Source organism: Babylonia areolata, chromosome 27 (assembly GCF_041734735.1).
Source record: "Babylonia areolata isolate BAREFJ2019XMU chromosome 27, ASM4173473v1, whole genome shotgun sequence".
Taxonomy (NCBI): domain Eukaryota; kingdom Metazoa; phylum Mollusca; class Gastropoda; order Neogastropoda; family Buccinidae; genus Babylonia; species Babylonia areolata.
In genome coordinates this window covers 29446611-29457224 of record NC_134902.1, presented here as the reverse complement: position 1 = coordinate 29457224, position 10614 = coordinate 29446611, and the positions used below count along the sequence as shown (strand labels likewise).

The window sequence follows — 10614 nt, the reverse complement described above, 5'->3', positions numbered from 1 at the left end:
ATTTCAGACGCACACACATACGCACTCAGACAGACATGTAACATTTTACGTGTATGACCGGTTTTTTTTAATTATTTACCCCGCCATGTAGGCAGCCATACTCCGTTTTCGGGGGTGTGCTTGCTGGGTATATTCTTGTTTCCATAACCCACCGAACGCTGACATGGATTACAGGATCTTTAACGTGCGTATTTGATCTTCTGCGTGCGCATACATACGAAGGGGGTTCAGGCACTAGCAAGTCTGCACATATGTTGACCTGGGAGATCGGAAAAATCTCCACCCTTTACCCACCAGGTGCACCGAGATTCGAACCCAGGACCCTCAGATTGAAAGTCCAGCGCTTTAACCATTCGGCTATCCGACCGAGTCTACCACGGAGCTTCGACAAAGTGGTAAAACAGAAACAACGCCCCTTGTGGGGCCAGTTAGTGGATCGTCATGAAATGTACCATACTTCTTCTTCTTCTGCGTTCACTCGTATGCACACGAGTGGGCTTTTACGTGTATGACCGTTTTTACCCCGCCATGTAGGCAGCCATACTCCGTTTTCGGGGGTGTGCATGCTGGGTATGTTCTTGTTTCCATAACCCACCGAACGCTGACATGGATTACAGGATCTTTAACGTGCGCATTTGATCTTCTGCTTGCATATACACACGAAGGGGGTTCAGGCACTAGCAGGTCTGCACATATGTTGACCTGGGAGATCGTAAAAATCTCCACCCTTTACCCACCAGGCGCCGTCACCGTGATTCGAACCCGGGACCCTCAGATTGACAGTCCAACGCTTTAACCACTCGGCTATTGCGCCCGTCGAAATGTACCATACATGTTCCCTTCGTTCATGACATGTCGTGTGTTTTACACACACACACACACACACACACGTGCAGGCCTACATATAAGGGTGGCGCTGCACTACAGCGACGCCGCTCCTCCTGAGGAGAGCAGCCCGAGTTTCACAGGGAAATGTGTTGTGACAAAACGTAATACAATACAATACAATACAGTACAGTACAGTACAGTACAGTACAGTACAGTACAGTACAATACAATACAATACGACACAGTACAGTACAGTACAGTACAGTACAGTACAGTACAATACAATACAATACGACACAGTACAGTACAGTACAGTACAGTACAGTACAATACAATACGACACGACACGACACGCCACAATACGATACGATATATTGCTGACAAAACTGATAAAGTAAGTCCAACAAAGAAGCGAAAAATTTACGTTTCATTGCCTTTTTCATGAGACCACACAAATCTAAGTGTGTGTGTGTGTGTGTGTGTGTGTGTGTGTGTGTGTGTGTGTGTGTGTGTGTGTGTGTGTGTGTGTGTGTGGAGAGAGAGAGAGAGAGACAGACAGACAGACAGTGGAGAGACAGACAAATCAACATCTCTCTTACCAGCCGGTACACATCGTCCACTTTGGAATCATCCAACATGAAATCTGGAAAGCCGATCTTGTAAGCGGCGCTTTTCATCTGTAACACACACACACACACACACACACACACACACACACACACACACACGCACACACACACACACACCCATTCACGCACGCACACGTGTACATGGTCAAAGAAACGCAGCTTGAAATTACTATACAATAAATAAATAAATGAATAAATAAATGAATAAACTGACGCGCTCCACGGTCACCTCCGCATTTCTCTATGCCTCCGAATCATGGACGTTGACATGGAGAAGAGCATAGAGGGCACAGAGATGAGATGCTTGTGAAAACCCCTCGCGTCATCTCACACCACAGATCCCGTCCACCACTGAACAAGTGAGAAACTAGAGTCAGGCAAGCCATGGCATCATTTGGAAAGAGAAGAAACCCAAAATGGAAGTGGTGTGGGCACGATCTGCAGGATTTTGCCGAGGTGGTCCCGCAAGGCACCAACAGGGCAAGGTAGGAGAAGGAGAGGCCGACAGAAAAAGAAATAGGAGAAGGAGAGGCCGACAGAAAAAGAGATAGGAGAAGGAGAGGCCGACAGAAAAAGAGATAGGAGAAGGAGAGAGGCCGACAGAAAAAGAGATAGGAGAAGGAGAGAGGCCGACAGAAAAAGAGATGTGAGGACTACATCCCGGATTGTACAGGCCTGGTGGGACTGAGCGACGCCCTGAGAGAGGACGAGGAAGTGGCAGAAACGAAGAGAACTGGCTGCCAGGTCATCAGTGGCGCTCCTACGGTCGTTAGACTGCGGGACAGAAGACGAAGAAGAAGAAGATGATGATGATGATAATGACGACGACGACGACGACGATGATGATGATGGTGAATGAGGAGGAGAAGGAGGAGGAAGAGGAGAACAACAACAACAACAACAACAACAAGAAAAGAAGAAGAAAAATAAAGAAACGAAAGAAATATAAAGAAAGGAGAAAACAACTGAAAGCAATGTATATAATGTGTGTTACCCTCTGTATGGCATAGTCCTTGGTGGCCTGGTCCATCCAGTTGTTGCTGGTGATCATGTCTTCCATGGCTGTCTTCACCGCCTCCGTGATCTCCGTCACCTGCAGGTGGGGTCAACGTAAAACCGCCAATCAGCAATCAGTCGGTCAAGTCAACCATTCTTCTTCTTCTGCGTTCACTTGTATGCACACGAGTGGGCTTTTACGTGTATGACCGTTTTTACCCCGCCATGTAGGCAGCCATACTCCGTTTTCGGGGGTGTGCATGCTGGGTATATTCTTGTTTCCATAACCCACCGAACGCTGACATGGATTACAGGATCTTTAACGTGCGTATTTGATCTTCTGCTTGCATATACACACGAAGGGGGTTCAGGCACTAGCAGGTCTGCACATATGTTGACCTGGGAGATCGTAAAAATCTTCACCCTTTACCCACCAGGCGCCGTCACCGTGATTCGAACCCGGGACCCTCAGATTGAAAGTCCAACGCTTTAACTACTCGGCTATTGCGCCCGTCAAGTCAACCAATCGATGCTAAAACCCCGAAACGCGGCCTCAAAACTTCAGTCATGAGCCTTCAACGATATATCACGGAACGACTATTGGATAGTAGTTGTTATATCTTTTTCAGTAATAAAGATAATGGTAGTATCACCACCACCAGCAGCAACAACAATTATAATATCATCATCATCATCATCATCATCATCATCATCACCATCATCATCATAATTGATTGACTGGTTGAATTTTGATCAGGCGATCAGCTTTTAGAAATATATACACATGTGATAGTTCAATTCCATCAATAGACCGGTCAAAAATAAACGACCAATCAACGTAAACCCGAAGGCATAGTCGTCACACACGATTCCTAAATCAGTATACCGAACAAATAATCAAGCCTTCAATCAGTCAGTCACTATTGATTAATCATCGGCTCATTAAAGCCATGAATCTGACAAAAAAGACTGATCGGTGAGTTGATCAGTTAATCGCTGAGTCCTTCAATACTTCGAATATAAAATGGTGTGTGTGTGTGTGTGTGTGTGTGTGTGTGTGTGTGTGTGTGTGTGTGTGTGTGTGTGTGTGTGTGTTGTGAGCACAATCCTGTAAGCAGCTTATGTTTTGTATTAGATAGATGAAATATCTAATATTTACATGTATCCCCACGGTGTTTCCTGAAATAGACACGTCTTGTCTTGTCTTGTCTTCTTGTCTTTAAGGAGGAAGAGGGCAGAGTAGTTAAGACGCTTATCTGCCCATATAGTCTCCGTGAAGGTGTGGGTTCGAATCCCGCTCTCACCCTTTCTTCCCAGGTTTCATTGGAAAATCAAACTGAGCGTGGAGTCAATCGGTTGAGACGATAAACAGACGTCCCGTGTATTTGTATTTGTATTTCTTTTTATCACAACAGATTTCTCTGTGTGAAATTCGGGCTGCTCTCCCCAGGGAGAGCGCGTCGCTACACTACGGCGCCACCCATTTTTTTGTGTGTTTTTTTTCCTGCGTGTAGTTTTATTTGTTTTTCTTATCGAAGTGGATTTTTCTACAGAATTTTGCCAGGAACAACCTTTTTGTTGCCGTGGGTTCTTTTACGTGCGCTAGGTGCATGCTGCACACGGGACCTCGGTTTATCGTCTCATCCGAATGATTAGCGTCCAGACCACCACTCAAGGTCTAGTGGAGGAGGAGAAAATATCGGCGGCTGAGCCGTGATTCGAACCATGCACTCAGATTCTCTCGCCTTCCTGGGCGGACGCGTTACCTCTAGGCCATCACTCCACTTACAATCCGTACTAAAAAAACTAACCCATGGCAAGAAAAGTGTTGCCCTCTGCTTAGATTCTGCAGAAGAAATCCACTCTCATACAATCACAAAGGTTCATGGTACAAAGGTGCACTCGAGGCCTGACCAGCGCTTTGGGTTATGATTTTGTCAGGCATCTGACTAGCAGATGTGGTGAAGCGCACTTGGATTTGCCCGAACGCAATGAACGCCTCTGTTGATAAACTGTCTTCTCCTGTCCTGTCTCGTCTTGTCTTGTTAAACTTCTCTTGCTCGAAGGAGGATGTGCGTGTGTGCGTGTGTGTGTGTGTGTGTGTGTGTGTGTGTGTGTGTGTGTGTGTGTGTGTGTCTGTCTGTCTGTCTGCCTGTGTGGTTGTATGTACATATGTATGTATGTATGTATATATGCGTGCTTGTGTACGTCTTTCAATTGTATATATTGTTGTTGTTATCATTATTTCGTTTTATCTTCTTTCTTTTTTTCTTCTGATACATTAGTTGATTTATTCATAGACATGATCTGTTTTGATTGTTCTGCCTTTCCTTTGTTTCAGCTATATGCACGTGCTTGTGTGGGGATGTTTGAGGGAATGTTTTTAGTGCTATTGTAAAGAGCATAGAGCTTCAAGAATATTATGCGCTATAGCAAGAGTTCTCAATAGATAAATGAAAACAAGAGATGCAAGGCCTTCAAGAATCATTTGTGATACACTTTTTAAAAAAAATCCAAGCTTTTTATGTATTGAGTATAATTTCAAAATGTAATGTTTAGGATGAGAAAGATCAGTTTGAAGCAAATTAAGTCCCCTAGCATTAATTACAGAGTAATTTCCCTTTTTTACACTCTGCACCAAAACTTTTGCAAAATAAATAAAACTTCCATGCTTAGCAAAAGAAGTTCCTGTTTGAACAAAAAATGATAAGAATGACTGCTCTTGTTGCTGGGTCAGAATATCAGATCAAAGTGCCAAGTTTAGAGAATACAAAAAATATAAATATAACAGTAAATGCAGTTTGCATATAATTAGGCTTCATTTTTGTTGTTGTTTTTTTGTGCCCATCCCAGAGGTGCAATATTGTTTTAAACAAGATGACTGGAAAGAACTGAATTTTTCCTATTTTTATGCCTAATTTGGTGTCAACTGACAAAGTATTTGCAGAGAAAAGGTCAATGTTAAAGTTTACCACACACACACACACACACACACACACACACACACACACAGACAACCGAACACCGGGTTAAAACATAGACTCACTTTGTTTACACAAGTGAGTCAATAAAGAAGAGATTTCACCTTGTCCCTGTTCTTAGTGTCGAAACGAGCCTTGACGTACAGGGCTCCCAGGGCCGTGTCGAAGCCGTACTGAGTCTGCCAGAAGCAGTACTGTTCGGACCCCCACAACCGGAAGTACCCCCACCGGTCCACCATGAACTGGCGGTTGGCGTGGAAGTAGTCTGATGACAGGTCGTTCACGAAAACCTCCAGCACGCGCCACATCAGGTAGTTGTGAAGTATCCTGGTGAAGGTGAAAGAGGTTAAAAAGTAATGGCTGAAGGTCCCATTGAGGTTAAAAGTCAAGGTTGAAGGTCCCATGGAGGTTGATATCTATGGTTAAAGGGTCCCATAGATGTTGAAAGTTAAGATTAAAGGCCCAGTAGTTCTTTCCTTTTTTCTCTTCCCTTTTCTTTTTTTCTTTTTTTACAGCTGAAGGGGCAGTGATCTCATATTCACTGGTCTGTGCTGTGGTGTGCTGTGATGTGCTGTGCTGTGCTGTGCTGTGCTGTGCTGTGCTGTGCTGTGCTGTGTTGTGCTGTGCTGTGCTGTGCTGTGCTGTGCTGTGTTGTGGTGTGCTGTGCTGTGCTGTGCTGTGCTGTGCTGTGTTGTGTTGTGCTGTGCTGTGCTGTGCTGTGCTGTGTTGTGCTGTGCTGTGCTGTGCTGTGCTGTACTGTGATGTATTCACTTTTTTCATAACAGATTTATCATCGACATTCGGGCTGCTCTCCTCGTTGAGAGCGAGTCGCCACAGTGCAGTGCTTTTTGTTTTCTGTCTGCAAATGTTTGTTTTTCTGCCAAAGCGGATTTTTTGACAGTGGTTGTTTTTTTTTTTTGCCAGGCGCAACCCTTTCGTTACCGTGGGTTCTTTTACATGCACGAAATTCATACTGCACAATGGGCTTTCGGTTATCGTCTCATTCGAAAGACTAATACCCAGACCACCGTTCTAGGTGTAGTGGAGATGGGGATTAGAGTTCCTGGTCCGTTCGGTACCCGACGTCACGGACCCTCGTTTCCTACCCACATTACCCACTGAGCCACCGCCACCTTTCCACAAGAGCCCGACAAAGAACTGAGTGTCCCGGGCTAAATTCCCGCAAGGATTAGGATTTCAAAACAAGTTTGTTTGGGGTGTTTTTTTCGTGTTTTTTATTTTTTCAAGCAGCCATATTTTAATACTTTATGCACTTTCTTTATCTTCAATAGCTTGACAGCAGCTGTCCTTTTTTAAGTCCAGTTAAATGATCCTGTTGTATACTGTTTGTTTAGTTGTTTTTTTCTTTCCTGTACCTTGTCAGGAGATATCTTGATGTGTTTTGTTGTTGTTGTTTTTGTTTCTTTGTGTTCTGTTTGTTTTTTGTTGTTTTTTTTTTTGTATTTCATTTTTCTGTTCGCTCTTACTGCTGTTCTTGGACAAAAAAACGAAGTTCTTTCGCCCGGTTTTGGTTTTTGTTTTATTTTGTTGTTGTTGTTGTTGTTTCTTTTTTTTCCCCTTCTTTTCCCCAAACGGTCTTGTTACAAGCTCCATGCACAGTGTTTTTCTTCCTGTTCCTTGACAGCAAATACTGTCGTCTTTTTTCCCCTTTTATCTTCTCGTTCTTCCAGCGGATGTGTTACAATCTATTTTGAGAAATAGTTATAATACAATATAATATAATACAATACAATACAATACAAAACTATAACATGAAGTACTGCACGCACCTTTTCTTTGCTGCTGCTTGACAAAAACATCCTTCTGTTTTCTTCTGTTTTTGTTGTTGTTGTTGTTTTTAATTTGTTTTGCCCTGAGTATACTGAACTAGTATTTTCCTCAACTGTTCCTTAACAGCAAATATCGATTTGTTTTTTAACTGAGTCATCCAAGCCGACTTTTTTTTTTTTTTTCGCTGTATAATGTAGGGGAAAATGTCGAGCAGAACATGCACTGACACACTAAAATGGCAGCTTCAATCCATACACTTGTACAGACATTTAACAAAACACTGTCACGTATTTTCAGACACACAAACATATGTCATCGTAAACAAAACACACCATGCATACTATTCATCATAATACGTAAATAAAACACATTTCATATCACATTTTGCCGTTTGCCACCACAATCGAATACTAGCCCAGATAGTTGAAACAGCAATTGCATCCTGACTTCCCTGTCATAGTCCTGATTTCATAACTATGTTCTTTGTTTTATCTACCTGTTCTTTGAATCAGAGTCCAGGTTTCGGATCATGGCGGTGAGGTTGGTGAGGTAGGTGGGGTAGGGGACCACCACCTTGGTGTATCCATCCACGCTAGCCTCGTTGAACATGTAAGACATCTGCACTGTCCAGTCGATCTGTTAAAGACGCAGAATACAGAACGCAGAATACTGCATTACCTCAACAAGAAGAATTTGTGTGTGGTGTATGCTACACAAACGATGCGCAAGAGTCAAATACAATCAGTATGAACGCATAAAAGACAAAAAAATGCTTTTTAAATGACAAGTTGGCGTGTGACTCACATACAATGTTCACAATCATTCCCCTAGAATAATCATAGTCTCATAGACATTCAGTATGAATACATACAAGAAAAAACGTAAAATACTTAAAACATCAAGTTTACCTTTACCTCTCTCTCTCTCTCTCTCTCTCTCTCTCTCTGTGTGTGTGTGTGTGTGTGTGTGTGTGTGTGTGTGTGTGCTCACCCGACCTCGATGTGAGCGATGTTGTGTCTCTCAGTTTGACGCTGTGTTATACTCGTACATTATACATGTATTAAGTATTCAGTATAACTACATTTATATGCGTACATGTTTGTGTGTCTCTTAGAACAACGGCAGATGTGTAAGTCGGCCAAAGTGCTAATATCTTCACCGTTGGAAAAATAAAGATTCATTCATTCATTCATTCACCTGACCTCACCTGACCTGACCTGACCTGACCTGACCTCACCTCACCTCCCATCACTCACCTCACCCCCAGTTTGCTGGTTGAGGTCACTCAGGCTCACTCGGTTTGCTTCAATGTGGGGGTCTTCCTTGTACTCTGAGCTGGATGCGAACTGGACGTAGATAACAAAAAATGGAGGAAAATATATTGCGCAGACAAATAAGTATGATGCACTGTGTAAACAACAAAAAAAAAAAATAAAAAAAAATATAAAAAAATAACCGAGGAAAAATGTAGTGTATTGTGTAGACAAAACAAGGGATTTAAAAAGTACAGTGTATTGTGCAGACGAAAGTTTAGTTCAGTTCAGTTCTGTTGCTCAAGGAAGCGACACTGCCTTCGGATAAATCCATATTCGCGACACCACATCTGCTAAACAGATGCCTGACAAACAACATAACCCAACGCGCTTAGTCCGGTCTTGAGGGAAAATAAAACAGAATAAATAATTGAATGGATAAATAAATAGATAAATGAAAAAAAATAAATAGAATAAAAATAGAAATATAAAAGAAAAGAAAATAGAAATAAAAATAATGATAATAGGCCATGAATGATATCAATATCAATGCAGACAAAAAGGAAGTACAAGTATACTGTATTGTACAGGCAAAAAACAGTAGGCCTATGTGTTGTGTAGACGAAAGAGAGGGAGGAAAAATAAATATACTGCATTCCTTAAAAGAAAAAAAAAGTGGCTGTTTAACTCCGACGATTTGTCGGTACAGTTGTTACCATTATCTCTATGACTGCTGTTCAAGTAAAATCGAATCAAAAGAATAATTTATTTCAAACGTTTATAAAGGTAAGTTTCAGTTTCATCTTCATAAATAGGCGTCACTGCGTTCGCACAAATCCATATTCGCTACACCACATCTGCTCAGAAGATACCGGACAGCAGCATAACCCAACACGATAGTCAGGCGTTGTATAAATACATAACATGTGTACCTTTCAGAGTGGATTTCGTCTACAGAATTCTGCCAGAGGACAACACTTCTGTGACCATTGGTTCTTTTTCAGTGCGCGAAGTACGTGCTGCACACGGGACCTCAGTTCATCTGAATGGCTAGACGTTCAGTCTGATTTTCTAGTCAAAATTTGGAGAAAGGGAGAGACCGTGATTCAAACCCAGACCCTCACGTACACTGTTCTGGTAGATAAGCATCTTAATTTAACTCACTCAGTACGGCCTGTCCTCTCTTCTCCTCCACACAGACCCCTCGGATGTCCAGTGGGTGTCTGAACGACCCAACCTTTAGCTTCCGTCGTCAGAATTGTGGTATTCTTTGTCAACATTCACCTCTTCAGTATAAGAGCCTTCCGCTTGCAATATTTTGATGATGGTAATTGGGGTGAAACGCTGTTAACGTCGTCTCTTTCGCCGTTCGTATGGAGAGAGTTAACCATCCTGCCACCTTCGTCATACGAAGTAAAAAAAGAAGCAAAAATAGGAGGAAAGAAAAAGAAAGAAGCAACAACAGCATTTTTAAAAGATAAAGAGACAGAGACAGAGAGAGACAGACAGTATGAGACAGACGCAACAAGAAAATGTACTGTTTGGCTGTAGCCACTATCCGGATCATTTTAATTCTTGAACCATTGAATTATGTTATTGTACTGCACTCTTTCTCACAACTAATTTCTCTGCTGGCCTGCTGTTCGCTACAGTGTAGGCCACTCCTTTTTCTTCTTGCTTCTGAGTACTGGCAAGGTCTTTTTTTTCTCTCTTTTTTCTTTTCTTTTTTTTCAAATATCAGAGTTGATTCTTCTTCATGATTTTGCCAAAGACAAAACTTTTGTTGCCGTGGGTTCTTTTACGTGCGCTAAGTGCAGGCTGCACACGGGACCCTAGGTTTATATCTAATCATTCATTCATTTAGTCATCTATTTATTTATATATTTATTTATTATTTCTTTATCTATTTATTTATTCATTCATTCATCAGTTCATTCATTCTTTCGTTTCGGTTAATTATCTACTTATTTACCTATCTACTTTTTTTATTTATTTATTCATTTATTTATTTATTTATTCACTTATTTTTTATTTTATTTTAATGCATGCAAACATCACGTCAAGTGACTGTTTATTCTGCTTCTTTCAAAAGCGACGGGTGAACAAACGTCACATTGTCTTCTCAGCTCCCCCCCC

General features: G+C 42.0%; 1 protein-coding gene across 1 annotated transcript in view; it reads right to left on the bottom strand.

The window, feature by feature from the left end:
* The window catches only part of LOC143301297 (endothelin-converting enzyme homolog), a 31847-nt gene that overhangs the window by 10939 nt on the left and 10294 nt on the right, over positions 1-10614 (bottom strand). The window contains exons 4-8 of the mRNA XM_076615498.1: positions 8482-8571; positions 7722-7861; positions 5539-5761; positions 2452-2550; positions 1428-1505 (exon numbers count right to left, since the gene is read on the bottom strand). Coding sequence (XP_076471613.1) covers positions 1428-1505; positions 2452-2550; positions 5539-5761; positions 7722-7861; positions 8482-8571 — 630 coding nt within the window. The remainder of the gene's footprint in view (positions 1-1427; positions 1506-2451; positions 2551-5538; positions 5762-7721; positions 7862-8481; positions 8572-10614) is intronic.